At 61.5% G+C, this 22,961-nt stretch overlaps 1 protein-coding gene across 1 annotated transcript; it reads right to left on the bottom strand.

The window, feature by feature from the left end:
* Positions 1 to 2,965: 2,965 nt before the first annotated feature.
* On the bottom strand, positions 2,966 to 10,579 carry CBX2 (chromobox 2). The gene is made up of 5 exons (XM_028522014.2): positions 10,443 to 10,579; positions 10,312 to 10,355; positions 9,302 to 9,367; positions 6,818 to 6,923; positions 2,966 to 5,621 (listed from the first exon to the last, which is right to left on the bottom strand). The coding sequence occupies exons 1-5, from the start codon at positions 10,512 to 10,514 to the stop codon at positions 4,311 to 4,313; spliced, it is 1,599 nt and encodes a 532-aa protein (XP_028377815.1). The 5' UTR covers positions 10,515 to 10,579; the 3' UTR covers positions 2,966 to 4,310.
* Between the last annotated feature and the right edge of the window lie 12,382 nt (positions 10,580 to 22,961).

Raw genomic sequence — 22,961 nt, 5'->3', positions numbered from 1 at the left:
CTTCTCATTGAAAAGTCCTCCAGGCCCGGGGTGGGGGGGGGAGCCTTGGACCCAGTTGGAGCCTGAGTCGGGGCGCTCAGTGCTTGCCCAGGCTCCCCCCCGTGGGCGTCCGGCCTCGGGGGAGACTGGGCACCGGGAAAGAGGCCGTGGGCTGTGGCCAGGGTTTTCTCCCAGACCCTTGGGAAACAAAGGCTGTTTAGGGCCTTCTTGGGGCGGTTAGGGTGCGGGTCCTGCAATTCGGTTCCCCCGGGGCGGCGCACAGCCCGAAGTAGGGAACTTGCCGGCGCGCCCAAAGAGCCGGCGGCCTGCAGTTGGCGGGACGCGCGCGCCCTCTAGAGGCGATGGTCCCGTTCCCGGGCGCCCACCCCTCCCGGGCCGGCCCTCGTCTCTCCGGGTCCCGAAAGGAGAAGGGGACACCTCCTCCCCCTACCCAAGAGCAGGCTAGAGCGCGCACCCCCGCGGCGCCCACCCTGCAGCCAGGCCCTCGAGCCGGGAACGTGGAGCTGGCGAAGGCCGCGTCCGGCCGGCCGGATCCCCGTCGTGGAGCCCGATCGTGCCAGGCGCCTTCGGACTGAACCGGGGCGGCGGGGGCGGGGGGGAGGAGGGGAAGGGGGTGTGAGGGTGTGCTCTAGGCTGAGCCCTCCGGCCCGGTTGGGCCCCTTGGCAGCCCGGCCGGTTCTTCTGGGAAGGCGGCGGATTAGGCAATTAGATCGGCAGCGCATAAAACTAACAAAGGCCGCCGTGGGCCGGGGCCCGCACCCGGCTGGCCTAGGCTCTGGAGAAACTACTCCCAGGAAAGCCACAGGGGTGGCCGCGGGGGCAAGGGGCGGCGGGCAGCGCCGCCCGGACTCCGCTAGCCTGCTCCTTCCCCGCCCGTCCCCAGCCCCTTTCCACAGCTCTCAGACGCCCCAGGACAGGAGGGCTGGGGGGGGGGGGGGGTCCCGGCCAGCCTTCTCCGAAACAAAACAGCTCCAGCCTTCGAAGGCGCAACAAAGAACACGGGCCGGCAGCCTTCGCCGCGAGAATCTGATCCGCAGTCCCCAGCGCCGGGGCTGCGAGTCCAGCTGCAACGAGAACCTCCCCCTGAACTGAGACGTTCAGGCCTTCTGCCCAGCCGGCTCCCAACCCGCCGCGGCCGCCAGCATCCAGGCCCAACTTCTCACTTCAAAGGGAGCGGATTCTCCCCGGAGGCTGAAGTGCATGAATAAATTCATGCGGAGGGCGATGCAGAACTTAAAGGACCAGGGGAGGTTATTTCGTGAGCCAATCACCTCTACCCCGCGCCGTGGGTTAGGCGTGGCAGGAGCCCGGAAGATACAAAGCTCCTTGTGCTTTGCCGCAACTCCTCTGGAATTTTATAGCCGCGTCCTTCTAAAGTGTTACCACATGTGGAGGATTCCAGGGGTTGAGTGGCTTCCCAACACGGGATCTTTGGGTTCTGGGGAGAGGGGAGGGACTTTGGGTTGTCTGAACCCCAACCATCCGTTTCTGGGAGGTCTCCAAGCCAGTCGACAATGTATCACAGCACCCCCGCCCCGACCCACCGGAAGCCAGTAGCAGCAACCTGTACCTTTGCTCATAAGAAAGTGTGTCCCCGCACCCCGGGGAAGTGGCTAGGCCGTCCCCTTAGCCTTTGTTTTTCTCCGCCCTCCGGCTCAGTCGTGTGGCCGTCTTTGGCCTCCAGGAAGCAATCTGTGTTCCCCGGCCCCACTCAAGACACACGCCAGGCTGACAGGTTACAGAAAAATATTTATTGGTGTACTAAAAGTTCAAAAGACAAAGGTCTCCTCACACATTGGCCAATGTCAGTGTTCCCCCGCAAAATAAATTAACATCGGTCTAGAGGTCTGCAACCTACCGCTAGTGTTAGTTTCCCAAAGAATACTAGAAGATGCGCAGGATTTTTTTTTTAGGTGCGCGTGAGCACGCAACGGGTCCTCTAGGCACTACCTCTCCCCTCCTCCCACCCCCTGCCCCCCGAGGCCCGACGGGCTTCCTGGGGGAAGCATTTCCTCTGGCGGTCGGTCCTGTTTGCACGTGGGGGCTGGGCTGCTGTCCTGTACTGGCAGCGGCCTTGGGTTTCCCAGGGCAAGTGTCCACTTTTGTTCTGCGAAGCCAACAGCCGCAGTTTAAAGCAATTAGAAGTGGTATACATAAGTAATTTTTTTTTTCCCCTAATGAAAAACAAATCAAGCCAGTCGTCAGCACCGGTGGAAAGCCCTGGCCCTCCCCCCAAGGAAACCTGCAGCCAGGCCCGGAGCCCTCTTAGGTCAGAACTTTGAGTGTGTCCGAAACAAGGAACACTCTTTTTGGTACCAAAAATATATATACATACAAAATACGCCGGACGCTCTGAAGAGGACAGACTGGCCACTTTGTCCCATTGGGCACAGAAGCGGACACGACAGGACTGACACCTACCCAATGTGCAGTGGCCGCTGGTGTGGCAGGGACCCCGCAGCACACAGGCCGGGGCCGGTGCCCAGACACGTATGCACACGTAGCAGCAAAAGGAGGACTTTTGTTTATTGGTAAACATGCTGGCCAGCCCCACACGTGCGACCCGATCCCAGCCAAGGCTGCCACACCTGCACACGCCGGAGCGCACACACGCACCCATGCACACACACGATGCTCGGAGTCACAAGCACCAAGAAACACACAGGAAGAGGTGAGAAGGCGGCGTGGCTGGGAGTCAGGGGCTCGCGGGCTCAAACTTTGGGATCGCAGTGGCTGGTAAACACAACAGTGCCAGGTCGTTCCCGGAGACCTGGCTGCTGGTGATGACGTCAGCCCGCAGCCCCTGGAAGCCCAGGGTCGCCCCACAGGGAGCTGCAGCGTCTAAGGCAGAGGGGTGACAGGCGGGAGGGGCAGCAGGACTCGGAGGCTGTGGGCACTGTCCCTGCCACAGCCAGCGTGGTGACCACACGAGACCCAGAAACGTCATGGGGTCCGCACACCCCTCCGTGAGGTCCCGGACACAGGCTGTCCCCAAAGGCACGCTGCTGAAAGCGGTTCGGCTACACAGAAGCCATGCTTATTTGGCATGGAGGGCGGGGGGCCAGGGCCCTGCAGGCGGGACAGGCCCCACGCTCGGAGACCACAGCCCACCGAGGGAGCCTGGGCCCCGCTCCCCTGCAGTTAAGGCCTTGGGGACAGAGGAAAGAGTCCCACCCTGGCTGGCCAGCTGTAACCAGTAACTGAAGTGTCTCCCAAAGCCCCACATTTTTTTGGCTTTGCAAATACGCACTGGTCCCCACCAAGGTGACCCATGTCTCTGCCCCCAGTTCCGATGCTGGTCACTACATGAGGCAGCACCCCCGGACAGCCAGCCAGCAGGTGTGTGGTGGTAGCAGGTCTGGCCTTTCTTGGGGCTGTTGGCCAGGTGGGTCACTGATTTTGTCCTACTCCCCAAATGCTATGGGGAGCCAGCTTCTCAGCTGGGAAGGACACGAAGCCCCCGGAGGCGGGGAGATTGTCAGGGAAGGTGGCACCTCTCCAAGGGTGGGGACAGGGCAAGGCCGCCGCACGGCCAGTGGGCGGGGGCCGTGTGTGGGGCCAAGGTTGGGCCTCGGTGCTCCGTGCCAGGGGCCTGCTGACAGCCAGTCGCACCTCCTCCTCCTGTTCCCTGAACTCAGAGGCCGATCAGGTCCGACAGCTCTGGGGCGGAGCCCTCCCGGCCTAGTGGCACTCCCGGGTCGGCACCCAGGGCCTGCAGCTGTCCGGCTGAACCACGGTTAGCTGGCACCGAAGCTCACCTCTCGGGTTCCCAGCCACCACCCCCTCCACTTCAAGACCTGTCTTTTCACATTAAGGCCACAGCCCTCAGCTGTCAGTGGGGGAAGGCAGACACAGCAGGTCCCCTTGCCTATGCCAGCTCAGGCGGCTCTGAGGGGCAGTTGCAACCAGGGAGGCCCGGTTGGGCGCCCCCCACGCCCCCAATACACTCTGTCACCCCCAGTGGGCAGAAGAGCCCCTCTGCACCAGGAGAAGCGCCGACCCCCTGCCCTGCAGGCAGGTAAGCAGGGAGTGTGAGGTCTGGCTCGAGCCCTGGGCAGCTGCCTGGACTCCCCAAGGCTGGTGGGAAGCAAAGGCCCAGAGGTAGGAGCGGGACCAGGCCAGGCCCTGCAAGGCATCAAGGTGGCGCCCTGGACAGACCTCACAGGCAGGGCCGGGGTCCGGGGAGAAAGCCTTCCGAGCCGGCCCTTCGAGGCCCCCCGGCCCCCAGAGACGGCGTGGGGCGCGGCCCCTCTGGAGCAGGCCAGAGGCCAGAGACGGGCGGGGAGGCCCTGGCGGCGGCGGCCACTCGGTCAGTAGTGCCGCAGGTTGAAGAAGCCCACGCTGGTGGGGGACTCCTTCACCGTGACGGTGATGAGGTTGGCAGTGACGTCGGTGACAAAGACGTGCTCGATGAGGCTGCGCGGGGGCTTCCAGTCCTGGCTGGTCTGCACGGACACAGACAGGTTCTGCTTGGCGCCGGGCGGCGAGGTGGAGTCGGGGTCCGAGTCGGAGCTGCTGTTCTCCTCACCGGTGCTCAGCTCCAGCAGTGCGGCCGCCTTGCGGGGGTCGCCCTGGGCCCCGGGCGCCTCCTGCCCTCCAGGGGCCACACTGGCCTTGACACAGTCTCTCTTGCCTGCAGGGGCAGGTGCGGTCATGGCCCTGGATGCCAGCTTCTCACTCTTGCTGGCGTCTGTCAGCACGCCAGCCCCGTTGCCCCCGGCGGCACCAGCCCCGGCCCCTTTCCCAGCGCCCGGCACGGTGGCAGGGACGCCCTTGTTGGCCGAGGCGTGTCGGGCGACCATGCCCACCCCAGGTGTGCCGTTCTTGACACTCTGCAAGTCTAAGACCTGGAGGCTCAGCTCCTGGGTGGGTGCAGGCTGGGGGCTCAGGCAACTGGCCGGGACCTTGCCGCTGCCGTGGACATGCGGGGGCCCTGCCGCGTTCCCCGCTTTCTGCTCCACTGCCCCGCTGCCGGGGGCCTTTGGGGCTTTGCTTCCTGGGGGACTGAACCCCAGCTCCCCCTTCTGCGTCCTCACCTTGAGGTCCAGCCCGAGGCTGCACTTGCTGGCGGCCTGGGCCTTGAGCGCCAGCCTGCTGGCCGCCGCGGCCTGGCTCTGGCTCACGCGGTTCATGTAGTGGACAATGGAGCTCTGCCAGCTGACGCCGCCCCGGCCGGGGCTGCCGGCCACCCCCTTCATCAGGCCGGCCAGGTTCTCCGGGGTGGCCATGGCGCTGGGGCCGCCGCACGCCTCCTTGGCGTGGGCCTTCAGCGCCGCCAGGCCGGCCACGGGGGCGCTGAGCGGAGCGGGAAGCTTGCCGGAGGGCGCCCCCAGGTCCTTCCGGGCGGTCTTCAGCACCCTGGCCAGGCTCACGGGTCTCCGGGCCGCCTTCTGCTCCGGGGGCAGGGGCTTGCGGCCCCGCTTCTTCCGGATGGGGTCCTTCAGCTCAGGCTTGGCCACCAGGATCTGCGCCTTCTTCTGAGGCACCGGGTGGGTCTCCCGGCTCCTGGGGCCCCGCTTGGCGTCCAGGTCGCTGTCGTCCTCTTCATCCGAGGAAGACGAGGAGGAGGTGGAGGACGAGGAGGAGCTGCTGGACTTGCACTTGGAGGCGGTGTCGGCGTCCTGCAAAGGCAAAGCGGAGGTGTCACCCTTTGCACGGTTTGCTCCCCGGAGTCCGGAACCCACGCTTTCCCCAAGGGGTGTCAGGCCCCTGGAAGCCAGCCCCTCCTACGGCTTCCAGGCCAGAGGCAGCCGGCGGAGGGTGGCTGCTCGCCTCTCTGGTCCAGAAAAGGCGTGTAAGGTCCCTGATGAGTTTCCGTGAAATGCAGCTACAAGCAGAGCAAAGGAAAACGGGCAGAGAGTGTCTGTGCAATGAAGTCAGAGCGACAGAGAGAAGCACAGACAGCACCCAGACACTGTCAGCGTTTTTTTTTTGGGGGGGGGGGGGGGCACAAGCGTAGCTGCAGCCCCCCGTAGCCAATTCCAGAAGGGAAATTTGGAGCAGCACCATCTACTCGCCCCCCACCCTGAGGCGGAGAGTTGGATGGAGGCGTGCACAGGGCTCTGCGACCTAAGGCAGGCGGGCGCCGGTTCCGATCCCCCGGTCTCCAAATCCGGCCCCAGGAACTGTGCGCACACAGGAACACCACCCACTGTCCCCCATCTCCAGGGTGACCCCCGAGAGCTAAGGACACCCGCCTCTCTCTCAGGTCCCTGTGCCGCTGGCTGCCGACTGGCCGATGGGACTGAATACAGAGCTCTCCCGGCCCCCCGGGAGGTTTTACGGGAGTGACCACGCTCTTGGCCACAAAATGTGGTTTTAGGGTCCTGGGTCAGTGCCCCAAAGTCCCTGCTGCTGTGAACTGTTGGGAGGGGGGCAGTACCATGGGCTCCAGGTAGGGGGGATCTGGGGGCTGCCCAGTTAGCTGCACCTACTTGGCAAACCTGAGCACCTACTGTGTGCATGCTTCCTGTTCCCCATAAGCCACTGCGGGTGACAGAAAAAATGGCCAGCAGCCCTGCAGGATTTGCTACCCAGTAGAAAGGAGTGCAGGACGGATAGCAAAGAACAGGACACCAGCTGGGGGTGGGGGTAGGGGTGCTGCAAGCTCGTTTTTGCCTGCCACCCGCCCCCCAGCCCTGGCCGAGGACTGAGGGGCAGCAGGGACTGAGTCAGAGGGTCAGAGGCCAGGGCCCCACTCCCCAGCTGAGGACTGAGGGGCAGCAGGGACTGAGTCAGAGGCCAGGGCCTCACTCCCCAAAGCCCTCCACCCCGAGTGCCAGAAGGCAAGTCACCCATCAGGGCCACCCCCGCCCACCTTGAGCTTGGAGTGGCGGCCACAGGAGGACATCACCGTGTGCTTCCTCGGCCTGCCCCGGGGCCGCTTGCCTCGCTTCCGGTTCTGCACCTCCTTCTCGTGCTCCCTGCAGACAGTCGCCAGTCAGGGTCCCCGACCTCCCTCCCACCATGCGGAACCCCAGAGCTTCCACCCCCCCCCACCCCCCACCCCCGACATGTCGGCCGGGCCCGCGGCAGCCCCTCGTGGGTTTCACCGGGTGGAGGTCCAGACCCGCGTCCCTGCAGGTCCGCCACGTCCGCACGTCCACCTGCTTCGTCTGCGCAGGGCAAAGAGAGGTCAGAGAAACGCCAGCACACCCCGGACACGGACACGGACACGTCTCCCTCTGGGTGTCTCTGACCCTCACCTCGAACAGCCTGGTGCTGACCCCGGCCGCCTTCTGCAGGCGGACCGGTTCTCGGGAATTCTAGAATATCCCAGGGAGTCTGGGTGGTCCAGTGGAGCAATCCCCTCATTTCACACTGGGAGTCCGGGGCAGGGAGCGAGGACCCACCCCCCGCCTCCCCACCCCCCCACCCCCAGTGCCTTGCAACAGAACCCCTCCGGTTTGAGGAGCACCGTGGGGAACCGAGGGCTTCAGTCCGGCCCTGCACTCCAGCCCTCCCGCAGCCGGCCCCCCGGCCCGCAGCCCCGACCGGGTCTCCCCTTTCTCAGGCCCTCTGCTCCCGGAACGCTCTGGTGAAGCTCCAGGGGCCAGGGGCTCCACAGGGGTCATGGGGCCAGGAGAGGGTCTGCAGTCCGCCCTATTTGCAGCCTGCGCTGCCGACTGCCGCCAGGGGAGTTTCCCGGTAATTCAATCGGGCACCCACCCTCCCACCGGGGCCTGGAAGGTGATTTCCTAGAGAATCCAGTTACCACCACCAGACAGACCCGACCCTCCCAAGCAGCCCGCCCCGTCTCCCCAGAGGACAGCACTGCCCCACGGGTCTCCCTCCTCCCTGCCGCCGAGACGCCCCTTCCCAGCCAAGGCCACACGCCCACACTGGGCAAACCCACCGCCAGCTCCCAGTTTCCAGGGGAACCTTTCTGGCCCACGGGAGAGAGCAGAGCCCCTGCCTGCCCAGGTTCCTTCCCCCAGGGTGTAATCCAGACCACCCCATCATGGCTCAGGCTCCTCCGCCCCTAAGACTTTCACCAGCCCGGCCCGCCTCTCGTCCGCGGCGCTGTGACGGAAAGCGGAGCCGGCGCATGGGCTCCCCGGGCCCGAGTGACAACCCAGGCAGCAGAGAGTGAGCAAGGCTGCCAGGCTTCTCCGGAGGCACGGGCAAGCCCAGGCTCACCTCCTGTCCGCGCCCTGCCCAAGGACCGCCCTTACTTCCGCACGGGTGTCACCACCGCCCTCTGAGGAGACCCGAAATGCCCTGCTAGACAGAAGGAAGCAGGGACACAGCTTGGCCACCGGAGAACCAGCCAGCCAGACTGACCCCACCAGGGACAGTGTTTGAGCAGCTCATCGAGTCCCCTTTGCCGACACGGTGACCCGCAGCCGAGTGCCCACCCCTTTCCCCGCCAGGCGAGTTCCGGAACAGCCCCTCCGGACCCTGGAGCCCGGGTGCAGCACCCATCCACTGCCAGACGCTCACCACCCTTTCCTCACGTCTCAAGGGTCTCTCTTAACCCACTTCCTCCCTAAAAACAGAAAGGACACCTAGCACTACATAAGTGCCCTGGCTGACATGACTCAGTGGACTGAGTGCCAGCCTGCGAACCGGGAGGTCGCTGGTTCAATTCTTGATCAGGGCACGTGCCTGGGCGGCAGGCCAGGTCCCCAGCTCGGAGAGGGCGAGAGGCAACCGACTTGTTTCTCTCGCACATCGATGTTTCTCTCCCTCCCCCGCTTTCTAAAAACAAACAAATAAACGAAACAAAACTCTGCCCATTTAGAATCACACAAGCTAATCTGGCCCCTGAGACCAGCCAGGGGCTGCCGTGGTGTCGTCATTCAGGACCGTCTGCTTTGCAGCCACAGGACAAGCACTGTTGTTGGTGCCGAGACGCCACAACCGGCCCAGCGCTGTGCTGTGTGTGACAGCGCCCTCTCTGAGCCTTCTCTTGCTCAACAGCACCCTTGCGGCAAACCCGATGCCTTCGTTTTTTATCAGTCGCGTCTGCAGAAACCGGAATTGTTCACGAAGGAATCAGGGAGGTTCACCTCGGCAGGTGCCGAGCTCTCAGGAAGACCGAAAAGCAGCCCTGTCCTCAGGTCTGGACACACACACAGCCCAGGCCAGCCCAGGGAAAGTGGGGGGCTCCTCCGGGCCCTGGAAGCTGACTCCACCTTCACGGAGGTCCCAGCAGAGGCCCTGGGGACAGCTGCTATGGAACCTCAGACCACAGCCCAAGCCCAGGACCCTGGCGGGCCAGCACCCCCGCCACCCACGAATGTGCCAGAGCCCCCGTCCCCAACAGCACCCCCTTCTCCCACAGCTGTCCGGCTCTCACTTCTTCTGGAAGGCCAAGAGCAGCCTCGGGTCCAGGATATTCTCCTCCGGCTCCCAGCTGTTGTGCCTGCAAAAGCACAGAGCAGGTCCCAGTGAAACGGCAGCCACTCCAGCAGGAAGCCAGCCCCTGCTGACCGCCGAGCGGCCCTAGGTCCCACGCACCCCCAGGATGAGCTCCCGGAGACACACCTCTAGCCAGCAGCATCTTATCTCTAGACTAGCAGGGAAATCGCTACCTCAACTCCCCAATTAACACACGATCTCAGGAGGGCTCACAGTCTCCCCCTGGGAGGAAAACAAATCCCAACAAAATGGAAAGTGGCAGAGGGAAGCCCCCAAAGCCTGGCCCGGAGCCAGAGAGGGAAGGGAAGGCTGTCCGGGATGCTGGGAGGGGGAGGCTGAGGGGCACAGAGAAACGCGGCCCAAAGACTAACAACGAGGCTGGCGTCCCGGCGAGCGCGGGCCGGGGCCCCGGGAGGGGAAAGCAAAGGAGAGTGTGGCCCTGGAAGAAAGGGGAAACGGGACTTCGAGAGCGACTGTAAACAGAGCCCCCTCCGGAATGCCAAGTCCCTTCCCTCCCATTAAAGGGGGGAAAAAAAAGCAAGCTCTACATTCATCAATAGACAGCTCAGGTTACAGCGGGGAAAATATGGACAAGAGGAGGGGGTCTCGCGAGTGCGGGGAGGGGGCGCATGCAACAAATGGGCGCGGAGGAACGCGCGGCGCAGGAGAGAAGCGGGCCGGGGGCTTCGGGAGTGGTCTGAGCCGCGACCCGAAGGGGAGGCCGGCAGCCCTGCACCCCCCAGGTTTGTAAACAAAGGGCCACCCCGGGCAGCCTGGGCACCCCCTCCCGCAGGGCCGGAGGAGCCCCCAGGGACCATGCGAACTTCCCGCGCAGTGCACAGACGCCTTCCTTCCCGCTCCCTGGCGACGCTGCGGCCCAGGATCACCCCCTCCCCAGGGTCGAGGGGCGCGGGCGGGAAGGCGGGCGCCGCATTGTTGGGCACTCACTTGGAAGACCAGCCGCGCCACTTGACCAGGTACTCCAGCTTGCCCTGCCGGGAGAGAGGAGGCGCGTGAGCAGGGGCGGGCAGAGGGGCGCGGGGCGAGCCGTGGGGGGGGGGGGGCCGGGCCGTACGCACCTTGCGGAGCCGCTTGCTCAGGATGCACTCGGCGGCGAAGACCTGCTCGCCCACGCTGCTCAGCTCCTCCATGGTGCCGCGCGCGCGCCCGCCCGCCCGACCGCGGCGCCCGCCGCTCCCCGCACCGCCGCCGCACACAAAGCACCGCCCCCGCCCGCGCAAGGCCCGCCCCGCGCACGCGCGCCGCTGCAGCGCCTTGTCTCCGCGCCGCGCAGCGCCTCCGCCGGCTGTCCGGTCTGGCGCGGGCCAATGAGCGCGCGGGGGCGGGGCGGGGGCGGGGCGTGGGGCGGGGCGCGCATTGTTTGCCGCGGGTTCGGCTTCAGGCGGGCGCTGGGGGTCTGCGCGGGGTCCTAAGCTGGCCTGGGCCTGGGTGTGGTGGGCGCCGGCCCAGGGGAATCTCCGGGCGCGGCGAGGGAGCTGCGTTCGTGGTCCGGGAGCGGGAGCGGGGGGTGTTTGCGGAGGAGGGGCGCGCCGCGCGGCTTCGGACCTGAGAAGTTGTCCGCGGAGTCCTGCTTGGACCCCGGGGTGTGCCCAGCCTCCTCCTAACTTCGTTTTCCAGGAAAAAAGCCATTGTTCTGGCCAGAAGGGGGAAGTCGGGGCCGAGCGCGGCGGTCGCTTCCTGCCCCCGCCTCCGAGGGGCGCTGCTGCAGGGCGCGCCAGGCTCCAGCGCCCTCCGCCTTTTTGAACTAGGTCTCCGGCACTCCGATTTTGCGCGGGAGCGGGAGGGCCGGGGGGGCGGGGAAGGAATGGGAGACAAAGTACTTGCGGGGGAGCGAGGGGGGTGGTGAGGGGTGGCGGGGGGCAGGGAGGGTAGCAAAAACAGAGCAGCCCGGCTTTTTTTTTTTTTTATCCCCAAAGGCGAGAGAGGACAATGCATCAACTGAAAATGCGCGCTGCTCGGTGTTTTCACTTTTAGCTACGAAGAGTGGCGTCCAGCCCCAGGTTTCAGGGCGCACGCAGGGAGAACAGGACCTGCGCCTTAGTTCGTTTCACGATTTTGATGCAATGAGTGTGGCGGTGGGATCGAGGTTTCAGGCGGGGGTTCTAACCTCGGACTAACTCGTGGGCCCGCCGGGATTTGGAAATCTGTATCATTTAGATCAATTGCACCCGGCAGGAAGAAGGTTGGAGTCCCTTTTGGGGTCCTTGGTGGCAGGCCGCCCCTTTTATTTTCTGCTGTTAAGATCCGTGTTGCATTGAGCAATTCCCCCTGAAGTCTTTTAGCTCTTGAATGTGAGGCAGTCAGGCGGATAATAAAGGAGATAAACATTAGCCGTACCTTTTTTCGCATCAATACCATTTACCTCAATGACAATTCGCTTTCTGGTTTCGTGTCTTCCTGGAACCGCAGCTGCAAAGTACTCTGTTGAGCAAATGAAAACGTCGTTGCTCGTTGCGGCAGACTGCGCCTCAATATAATTTTGATCATTAAAACCACATTTAGAAAGGATTTTGCAGGAGAAGAGTATTTTGTCTTAACAGGAGGGCCTGCCATAGGAAATTTGGAAATGCAGGAGTCCGTCTTTCCATTTCTGGCAGTTTTTCAGTTTACTTAGTTAAGTAGGTTACATTCATCTGATATCCTGGAAAGAATTTGGGGGATACCAGAGCAACTCTGGTATTGTTTGCAAGGGAGGCAGGAAGAAGGAAGATTCGCTGGGGGTGGGCAGGAATGACTGCTTGCCTGGGAGGGGCTGCCAGCCCAGGACCCTTGTTTTGGGATAAGACCTGCACTCCTGCGGTGGAGAGAGCCGCTCACAATCTCCACATCTTGTGTGGCTGTGCAGTCCACTGTGGGGCTGAGGGCACAGGTCCGTGTATTGTCATCGGACCAGTCGCTGGATCTGTTCCAACTCACGTTTCCTTGCACCATCCATCTTCGGTGTGAGGTTTTTGCCCTAGAAGTTTCCAGTTTTCTCTCGGTGATGCATAGTATCCTGGAAACCTGCTTAATTTTTTTTTTTTTAAAGAAAAGAAAGCTTTAGCCCTGGCTGAAACGGCTCTGTGGTCTGAGTGCTGGCCTGCAAACCGAAAGGTCCCCAGTTCTATTCCTGGTCTGGGCACGTGCCTGGTTTGCAGGTGTGCTGCCTGTTGAGGGCGCACAAGAGGCAGCCAGTAGATGTTTTACCCGTCGATGTTTTCTACCTCTCCCTCCCCGCTCTCTAAAAATAAATAAATAAAACCACTTTAAAAAGACAAGAAAAGAAAGCTTTAAAAGGGGATTTTTTTCTTTCGGAAAGAAATAAATTTGTCTAGAATTTGATCATAACCCACTGGGGGAAAATCAGCTTCTTGGGATGTTTAGCACATACATGGTCTGTCCAACTATGGACACTCAATTCGGGTAAAATAGTGTTTAGATAACTTACTTGGAGAAACAAATGTGGCCAATCGGAGTAGAATTCAATGATCAGATACAGAGGGCAGGGATATGACCCCGAACTTGGGAAGCATCCCTTCAAAACAAGACTGGAAGTAGGCAGAAGTGAGGAATAATTCCAGCTACACAACTATGTCAGAGCACGGGCTGGGGCTAAGGCAGACTCTGCCTTCCGTTTGCGTGTCGCATGGAAGAATTACTGAGACGAGTGAGAACCGTGACTTAGTCAACAGAGTTACAGAGGCATGGCTAGAGAGGGTGACAGGTCTAGAGCGGCGGGGTCCAGCAGGACTTCCAGAGGTGACGGGAATGTCCCTGCGCCTGCACTCATCAACCCAACCCAGAGATCTGGTCGCAGCGCTGGGGAGGAGGAGGAGGGGCCGCGGGAGGAGTTTGGGGAGCCCAGGGTGAGCAGCCCAGGACGGGATTGGCTGAGAAGCTGGATGCCTCTCACGCTCGTGGAATAACAAGGGGGCTGCCCGTGGGCTGCTGGCTCTCTCTCCTTCCTGGAGGATGCCTGGGCGACCAAGCTGCAGCTGCCCGTGCCTCTCCCAACGGGCCGCATTTTGGGTGGGAAGGCACCCCGGGTGCAGCCTGGGATGGGGCCGGCCTGGCAGGGGGTGGCAGGGCCATTCTCCTTTGGGTGCTCTAGAGGGGACGGGCTCCGAGGCGGAAGCCAGCCATTCTCCCAGAATCGTGTAGCTTTAGTGTCTTACGTTGTTTTAGTTTGTAAACTCACCCTGTAGAAATAAGATAATTAAAAACGAACGGGGAAAATAATGGAAGAACTCAGGTGTTAAAAAGTTTAGTCTTAATTAACAGGTTTAAGTGATTACAGCTGTAACTAAAGAGTTAAAGAGTTTAGCCTAATTGATAGGCTTAAGTGACTAATGCGAGTGGAAAGCTGTTACTCCAAAATCGTGAGGCTGCTGAATAAAGGCTCCTTTCCTTTTTCACCGAACCTTTGCCCCTGGAGTCTTGCCTAGAGGGTGGCGGCGGGCGGGGGGACCCCGGTGGCTGTTTAGGAACAATCCATTCCCCACCAGCCATTTGTGACTGACTAGTGAGGACTTGAACCGTGGCCAGTGCTACTGAGAAACTGAGTTTTTACTTTGACTGAATTGTAAATTTAAATAGCGCCCATGACAGAGTGGTCACAGACTAGACAGCCCAGACTCACGGGGACGCAAGGGACACACTCTAAACACATTTTAAGCAAAAGTAATGCAGTTTAATCCTGAGACGTGAGTAGTATACCCACACTTCCAATCGTGCTTTCCTAAACAGGGAAATACTGAAACAGGCACGGATTTTAAAAACGCGCCCCAAAAGACGAAAAGTGCAGGCATGAAGGAGCGCATTCAGGCCACGTACTGCATCTAACGCCACTTTCTATGCAAATATTAGCTCATTCAACGTCTGAAATGCTGCCAGGGGAAGATCGGAGTTTTCATGCTGCTCTCTCTCATGGACTGAAGATCGAAGATACTACCGAGGCAAAAAAAAAAAAAAAAAAAAATGGCATTGTGGTGTCCGTCCCCAGCCAGAGGGATTGAGACGAAGCCAGCCCCTCCATCTGTGAACCGTGGCAGTACATCTGCACGGCAGTCACGCCTCGCCGCAGAGTTTCAGGACAGCCCCCGGTGTCTCTGTCTGCTCACCGTGGCGCAGCGCGGGCTGGCCCAGGGGGAGGCGGCCCCACGTCCCCCTGGGGGCACCTCCAAAGCCTGCCCGCGGTCGACTCGGGAGTCAGAACAGGTCACGCAGTCTCTAGTGTTTGCTGGGAGGTTCCGTCCCCGCCCAGGTCCCCTCCCCTTGGCGAGACGGAGGTGTGGACTGCAGGCTCTCGGTGTTAACGCGCGCCCATTCTGAGCGGGTGACGGGTAAATATTAGACACACGCGACACGGCGTTCTGTACCGGAGCCCACGGGAAATGGGCTCAGGTAGGGTGCTGGCAGAGTTTCTCAAGCTCTGTGTTTGCCTGGGACCTCCCGGGCACGCAGGCACACACTGACCCCCGGGGCCCCGTCCCGGAGGTCCTGACCCGGGAGCCCCGAGAGGCCGTGTGCGGTGGACGCCGTTTGGAACCTCTCACAAAGGGCAGCCTGTCCCAGCCCTGGCTTACAGATGAGGGAGAGGGATCCTAAATGGCTTCAGGTCCCGGAGGAGCCGGTGCCTGGCGTTGCCCAAGTGTGCCTGGCCGGCTGAGGGGTCGGCACTCAGTGAGTGGGCCTTCCAGGGCGGACCGAGGCGGCCTGCCTCCAGGAGTTTAGGGCACTGCTGGGCCCCCACGCCCTGCGAGGGCTGGGCCACCTTTGGTCGCCGGGGGCAGGAGAGGTTAAGGAGCGTTGTCAATAGGGGTGGGAAACTGCCAATCAAGCGGGCCTTTTAGGGTGTTGCTTTGGAGGCCGGATCACAGCCTGCTGTGGGCGAGCTCCACCGCCCCCGGCTGTTATCTTAGAAGGTGTCATGTATCAATTGTGCAAGCATTTTTATCCCCGATGGCGGGTTTTTGACGATGGAAACGGTGCGGTGTGAACACCGTCACTTTTGCACGTGCGCCGACCCCTGCTGTGACCTCAGGGACAGCATGCCCAGGGCCCGTTGAAGGGTGTGTGGGTCCAAGCGTTCTGTGCCCTGTCGTTGCCAGCTGTCCCCCGAGGGGCAGCTCTGGCCCACACTCCCACCCTGGCCAGATGGGGTGGCCTCTGTGCCCCCATTCGCAGCCCCCCCCAGGAACGAGAAGTTCATCTCGGGCACTTCCGAGCTCGCCTGGCGCTGAGCTGGCTCCGTGGGCGCCTCACACGCGTGAGTCACGCCGGCTCCACGTGGCACAGCTGTGACTTCTCAAGACCTGCGCCGGCTGCAGGCTTGTGAGCGCGTCTGGTGACCTTGTGAGCACAGTTTTTTTCTGTGTGAAATGCATTATTTTCACCAACTTAAAAGCAACTTACCCTTGACCAAGGTCCGAACTCTAGAGGGAAGCCGTTACTTAAACACTAGCCCTTGGTCTGGGGTTCGGGGTACGAAGTGGTGAATGAATGCTGCCCCTCCCGTGGGCGGCCTTCTGGGGCGGCCCCTGAGGACCCTTGGGGGCGCCCAGGATAAACCCCCGGGGGGTTTCAGGAAAGGGGCTTGGCTTTGAGAGCTACAGGGTGAATCCCTCCCTTCCTTCGCCTGGCTCCTCCTGAGATAAAAGAATCCAAACAAAGAAACGTCATTCGGAGCGCCCAAACAAGAGGTTTTGTTTCCTATGTAAGCCTGCTGCTTTGGGCTGAGAGAGCGTGAAGGGAAGTCCACAGGATGCATTTTGAAAGGCCCCTTTCCCTGCTTCTGGTTGGCAGAGATTTCGGTGACAATCCGAGGAACTGCGTTTGGAGTCAGGGAACCCGGCCCCAGGAGGGACCTCCGCCGCTTTGCCGGGGAGCACGGGGTGGCCAGAGGACCCCGGCGGGGCTGGCTGCCTCGGAGCGTGGGCTCCCACTCCTGCTGGGCGGCATCTCGCCAGCCAGCCAGCCAGCCCCGCCGCCTCGGGCTCCGCTCCTCGCCACCATCAGCCTTGGTGGCTGCCAGCTCGGGGAGGACAGAGGGACAGGCCTGGGGGTGGGGGTGGGGGCAAATGCAGAGGTTCCACGATGGACACTGAGACGCCTCCCTCCCTCGGCAGCCCCGCTCTGCAGCCTAGCTCCCCCCCCCACCCTGGGTGGGAACCACACCCGGCTGGTGGGTCAGTCCGGTGTTCAGCTCTCCCTGCAGTGAACAGTGTATTTTTTTTTATTAATGAAGTCTTTTTTTTTAAAAGATTTTATTTATTTATTTTTAGAGAGGGAAGGAGGGGGAGAGAAAGAGAGAGAGAGAGAGAGAGAGAGACATCAATGTGCGGTTGCTGGGGGTCAGGGCCTGCAACCCAGGCATGTGCCCTGGCTGGGAATCGAACCTGCGAAACTGTGAGCAGTGTACTTTTTAAAGCCAGCTTCTCCGTACCCTGGACGTTGAGAGAGATGCAGGCCGGCGGGAGAGGCGCCGCGAGGGCCGCAGAGACAGGGCCCGGCTGCAGTGCTGTCAGCTTAACTCAGTGCCCGCACGCGTGCCCGCCGGGTTCCTCGAGCACCCAGCGCTGACAGCGGGGGGCCCCGTCTCGAGGGGTACTTTGGTATAGGACTGCCCTCTTTGGGCTGAAACTTCACATTTTACGTTCTGGCTACAGAGGTGAGAGGGCTTCCATCCGCGTCGCCGTTTCCGATTTCTCTGGGTGACTTAGCACAACAGAAATTTGTGTTCCTTCTTTTTCTCAAAAAAAGATTGTATTTATTTACTTTTTAGAGAGGGGGGAAGAGAGGGAGAAAGAGAGGGAGAGAAACATTCATGTATGAGAGATACGTCGATTGATCGGTTGCCTCTCACACGCCCCTCACTGGGGACCCGGCCCGCAACCCAGGCCTGTGCCCTGACTGGGAATTGAACCGGCGAACTTTTGGTTTGCCCTCAATCCGCTGAGCCGCACCAGCCAGGGCCAGACATTTCTTTTCTTACAGCCCCGGAGGGTAGGAGTCTGAAATCCAGCTGTTGGCAGGGCCATGCTCCCGAGGGAGGCTCTGGGGCAGAACTCTTCCCCCTCTTCACCTGTTTTAGCTTCGGCAGGTGGTTGCTGCCCCCCCGGGCGTCCCTGGGCACAGGGGCCGCTCCATTCCCCGCCTCCGTCCTCAGGTGGCCTCCCTCCCTGTGCCTCTGCCGTGTCCCTGTGTCTCAGCCGGTCCTCTCCTTCCCCGACAGAGACCCCGGTCGCCGGACCCAGGGTCCTCCCTGAACACCACAGGATGATCGCATCTTGAGGTCCTTAATCACACCTGCCGTTTCCCTCCGTGCCTGGTGGGGGCGGGAGCCACTTCCGGAGCTCCACGCCGTGCGGGTGCGGGTGCGGGTGCAGGCGCGGGGGTGAAAGCTTAGACGCGGGTCTCCTGGGCCCCCGTCAGCCAGCCCCCTGTAGACATAAGTGGCGTGTTCGCTGTGCGCCCGGAAGGGGTTTCTGCGTGTCGGCAGCTGCACGCAGGTTGTCCAGGGTGGGTGGCCCGCAGGACACAGGCCACGGCGGTCGCCTTTCAGGGGCCAGTGAGGAGGGTTTGAATGATCAGCTTATGGCTTCGTGAACTGCTTGGAATTGTTCTCCACATCCTTGTGTCCGTCCGTGTGAAGTGCTGTCCCCTGAGTTATCCAGCTCTTAAGCTTAGGGATTACTTTGATCTTTGTTATAGTTGAATCTATTTTTAAAACTCAAATATTACACACATTTTCTATAATAAAAACATTGAGGCCCTGGTCTCTCTTTAATGTAGTCTGATTTCTTCGTTGCTGAGAGGAGTGGAAGAGGATTGAAATAAAGTCCCTGTACTCCGAGGTTGTGGGTTCGATCCTCGGCCAGGGCACATGTAAGCATCGACCCACGAATGTGTGAGTGAAGCGACAAAATTGATGTTTCTCTCTCTCTAAAATCAAGAAATAAAAATGAAAAATGAATAAGTAAATGAAGAAGACTGTTTTTTAAAAAGATTTTATTTATTTTTTAGAGAAGGGAGGAAGGAAGAGAGGGAGAGAAACATCAGTGTGTGGTTGCCCCTTGTGCGCCCCCTACTGGGGACCTGGCCTGCAACCCAGGCATGTGCCCTGACTGGGAATCGAACCTGCGATGCTTTGGTTCACAGCCTGAGCTCAATCCACTGAGCTACACCAGCCAGGGCCTGACATGCCTTTTTAACAAAATTTTATTTATTTTTAGGGAGGGGAAGGGAGGGAAAAAGAGAGGTAGAGAAACATCAGTCAGTTCCCTCTCTCTCACACATGCCCTGACCCTCGACCGGACCCGTAACCTGGGCTTGTGCCGGGACCAGGAATTGAACCGGCGATCCTCCATTTTGGGGACGACACCCAACCAACCGAGCCACACTGGTCAGGGCAGCTGTCACATCTGAATGAAAGTTACACAGCCTATTGGACTTGTCTGTTCCCGAGGTTGGCGCCAGAAGGGCGGCATCAAGGTGCAGGAAGTGGTAACTGGTAGGCAGGGAACTGAGCAGGGGTGGGGGGGACTCCCACGCACCTCTCTCAGAAGCCGGAGCCAGAGAGGGGCCACAGAGGGCCAGAATGATGTCTCACTGTTGACATCGTCGCTTGTTTCCGGGATGGCCTGAACCCGTGTGTTTGGCTTCCTCGCTCCACTGTGGGGGTGCTGCCCCTCGCCCCTCCACGCGGGTATGTCTGTGCTGGGGTGGCGTTGGGCCTGGGGCAGGGGCAGGGGCAGCCCTCCACTGGGCCCGAGGACCCTGCGGGGGAGAGTCACCTCCTCTGAGGTCGCTAAGGTGGAGGGTTGTCCCACAAGCCCCACACTCCGCCCTGGGATAAGGGCACCTCCTCTGGGACCCAAGACCAGCACAGGGAGAGAGGCAAGGCGAGGCGGAGGAGAGACCAGGAACCGGGGGAACGCCGAGAGAGAGAAGCCCGGGACCCAGCCCGAGTGTCCTGTCGGGACCCACAGGGCCTCCCTCGCTGGGACACCCCCCTGGCGAGCGGTCTGAGCTGGGTGCCTGCCCCCTCCGCCCACCCGAGACCGTGCTTCCTTTCACCTCCCGTCAAAGATTTGGACGACTTACGCGTGTTCTGGGCCACGAAGGACACCCGGTTCCAAGAGGGGAAGCCAGACGGACCCGTTCTCTGATCACGATGCAGCGGAACAGAAGACCAGTGAAAGAAGGGCGAGTGGGGAGAGACTCTAGACAGACACGCCACGGGAGCAGATGTGAGGATGTCATCGCGCCCCTCGGAGACGCTCACCCTCATCGCTCATCGTGTTGCCGAGCCGCGGCGGGGGTCCCGCCGCCTGCCGCCAGCCTCCGGGCAGAGCTGCAGGGGCAGAGGTCTGGTGACAGAGGAGAGGGGTCTTTATTCCAGAGCCGTCACTAAGCCTGTCGAGCCACAGCTTTAATCACTTAAACCTGTCAATCAAGGCTAAACTCTAACACCTGGGTTCTCCTAGTTAGTTTTCAGTTAGTTAGTCTCCCTCTGTTAGTTTTCAGTCATTTCTGCAGGCTGAGTTTACGAACTAAAACAACGTAAGACACTAAAGCTACACAACTTTGGGAGAATGGCAGGCGTCTGCCTCAGAGCCCGTCCCCTCTAGAGCACCCAAAGGAGAATGGCCCTGCCACCCTCTGCCAGGCCGGCCCATCCCAGGCTGCGCCCGGAGTGCCTTCCCACCCAAAATGCGGCCTGTTGGGAGAGGCACGGGCAGCTGCAGCTCGGTCTCCCAGGCATCCTCCAGGAAGAAGGGAGAGCCAGTGACCATCCCCTGACCCCAGAGCACAAGAACGCCTTTTTAATTTCAAATCTTCTCCCCCATAATTCCCTGCACTCTGGAGGCATCCGGCTTCTCAGCCAATCCCGTCCTAGGCTGCTTACCGTTGCCTGGCAAACTCCTCCCACGGCCCCTCCTCCTCCTCCCCAGTGCTCTGATCAGATCTGTGTATCAATTAGGGCTGGGGTTCCCAACCTCCAGGACACGGACTGTCTGTCGGGAACGGGACCGCACAGCAGGAGGTGAGCCTGAACGCGATGCCCTTGAACCATCCTGAAACCACCCCCGCTCCCCGGTCTGCAGAATAATTGTCTTCCACGAAACTGTTCCCTGCTGCCCAGAAGGTTGGGGACGGCTGACCTGAGAGCACACCTCTGCAGGAGTGGGTGCGACCGGGAGACTGCCCATGCTGGTGCCGGGGAGGATGTGGGGGACCGGGAACCGCACACGCTGCCACTCTGGGAATTAGTTTCTCAGTTTCTTAAAAGCTACATGTGCCCTGGCTGGCGTGGCTCAGCGGACTGAGCTCGGGCCTGCAAACTGGAAGGGTTTGATTCCCAGTCAGGGCCCACGCCTGGTTTGCAGGCCAGGTACCCAGTAGGGGGCGCTCGAGAGGCAACCACATGTTGACGTTTCTTTCCCTCCCTTTCTCCCTCCCTTCCCTTCTCTCTAAAAATAAATAAAAATAAAATATATTTTTTAAGAAGAGCTACATGCACAGTCACCATATGGCCCAGACGCCCCTAGGTCCCTCTCCGTGGGAATGGAAAACACATGTCCACACAGACCTCGCTCACAAACGCTCCCAGCAGCTCCGTTCGAAGCAGCCGGAGCGGAGGCGGCCGGCGCCCGCCAGCTGGTCCGCGGGCCGCGGGGGTGCGGAGCGGCCACGCGGGGACAGCGGCGCGGCAGCAGACAGGGAGAGGCTACGGATGAAACGGCCACGCAGACAGTCTCCGAGCGCCGTGGCCAGGGGCAGCAGCCAGACGAAAAGGACTCCGTGCTTCGTGCCGCCCTTCCTATGACCTTCCGGAAAAGGACGGGCGCGGGGAGCAGATCCGCGGCCGCCGGAGTGGGGGCGGGGCGGCGGTGGGCTGGCGCAGGTGCCCAGGGGACGTCCTCCGACTGCACGAGGAATTTCTTTTACTGCCCCCGCCGGGATTTCCTTTGCTTGTCTCTCGGGACAGCCAGGCCACGCACGGAACGCCGTGTTGCCATAAAAGCGCAGAATACTTTTTCCTTGCCACGGCAGACCAATACGTTCAGTTAAAAAGACGCAGATCGCGGAGCTCTGCACAGAGTGGTCCTGTGTGTGCTGGCTCCAGCTCCGTCTGGAAATACACGCGGCTAACGTTTGCTCCATAAGTGCCTGTCGGTTACGTAAGGGAACGAGTATGAAAGGAATGTGTGAGAAGCTGGGGGGGGGGCCCTCGGCTCTGGTGCTGTCCCCCGCCCTCTCCTGTGTGCTAACACCTCATCAAGGTGGCGGCTGCCCGGCCCTATGCATTTTCCAGAACAGAGGGAGCCCGAGGGGGGAAACGGGTGTGTTTTGCTGTAGGTGAGCCCTCCCCCCCAGAAAGCAGAAACGTGGTGACACTGGAGGAGGGGACCACGCTGTGTGGGCTGCCCCGGCGTCCCCGTGCGGTTGCGATCCTGTGCTTTTGTCACACTGGAGGGTGGCTGTCAGTCGTCAGTGGGAACGAGGCCTGGCTGCTGCTTGGGTTTCACCCAGACCGGTGGGCGCCTGAACCGGGAGAGGGGAGGTTTCAGCTGTGTCACCCTGTCCACGGAGGGGCACTTCGTGATGGCCGCACCCAGGGAGCCAACACGCCCAGCAGGAGGGACTTTCTGGGCTGGAGCCAAAGCATCTTGACCCTAACTGGGGACGCGGGTCTCGGCTGGCACTTGAAAGAGCCAGCCTAGTTTTTGAACCTGCGCCAAGATGCTTTGAGGCAGCTCCGGCTCAGGGGGCGTTTGAAGGTTCTCTCGGACCAAAGCCAGTCAGTTTTCTGTGTCACAGCTCCCCTTCCTGGCTGTCCCTCTGCTGTCCCGCTTGGTGGAGCACTTGGGGCCATCTGTCGAGGCTGGCCGCAGGCATCCGGGGTCGGGGCGGGCCGGGCCAGGGTGCCCTTGGCCTTCCCAGCCGCACACCTCCGCTCCCCGCCTTCGAGAAGAGGACACACTCTGGGCACAGCCCCCCAAGGGCTGCAGCACTGCTCTGGCTTCCAGCTGAACCAGGCAGCCAGGAGGACAGCCTGCTGGGTGGTCCTCGCCTTCCCCGGTGTCTGACCCTGAGCCGGAGACACTGGTGAGTTCACCTTGGAGAGCAGCAGCAGCCGACATCAGGGGGCAGGAGCCCTGAGGCCCGCCCTGGAGGAGGGGCCGAGCTGTCTCCCGGGCACGTATGTGCTGGTTGCCCTCCCTTGCTTTTCTGTCTCCTCCCAGATCAGACCGGCAGACGCCCCGAAGAGCCGACCAGAGAGACCCCGGGAGGAACACCGCTCTCTGCCACCCACCCCCCGTCCCGTTATCCATCCCGGCTCCCAGGGCAGCGGCTTTCGCCTGGACCACAGCTGCAGGCGCCTCCGGCCCGGCCCCTGGGGGCCGCCTGTGCAGCTGGCAGGCCACCAGCGGCAAACAGGTTTCGTCCTCACGCAGCTGGGCCTTGCCTGCACCGTCTGAGCTCTCCTGGCCTCCCCCACTGGGGTCCACGCAGGAAACCTGGTCCCTCTGCTGGGGGCCACCGAGGAGCCCCGGGAGCCCTCTCCCACCAGCCGCGGTCACACAGGTGTG

Source organism: Phyllostomus discolor, chromosome 8 (assembly GCF_004126475.2).
Source record: "Phyllostomus discolor isolate MPI-MPIP mPhyDis1 chromosome 8, mPhyDis1.pri.v3, whole genome shotgun sequence".
NCBI lineage: Eukaryota > Metazoa > Chordata > Mammalia > Chiroptera > Phyllostomidae > Phyllostomus > Phyllostomus discolor.
This window is presented reverse-complemented; position numbering and strand designations above follow the sequence as displayed.

What these genes read in the sequence shown, in the direction of transcription:
- CBX2 (XM_028522014.2), bottom strand. Translation starts at nt 10,514, where the DNA reads ATGGAGGAGCTGAGCAGCGTGGGCGAGCAGGTCTTCGCCGCCGAGTGC. An exon ending in TGAGCAAGCGGCTCCGCAAG is followed by an intron (nt 10,356 to 10,442) that starts GTGCGTACGGCC and finishes CTCTCCCGGCAG; the next exon opens with GGCAAGCTGGAGTACCTGGT. An exon ending in CTCTTGGCCTTCCAGAAGAA is followed by an intron (nt 6,924 to 9,301) that starts GTGAGAGCCGGA and finishes GACTGTCTGCAG; the next exon opens with GGAGCACGAGAAGGAGGTGC.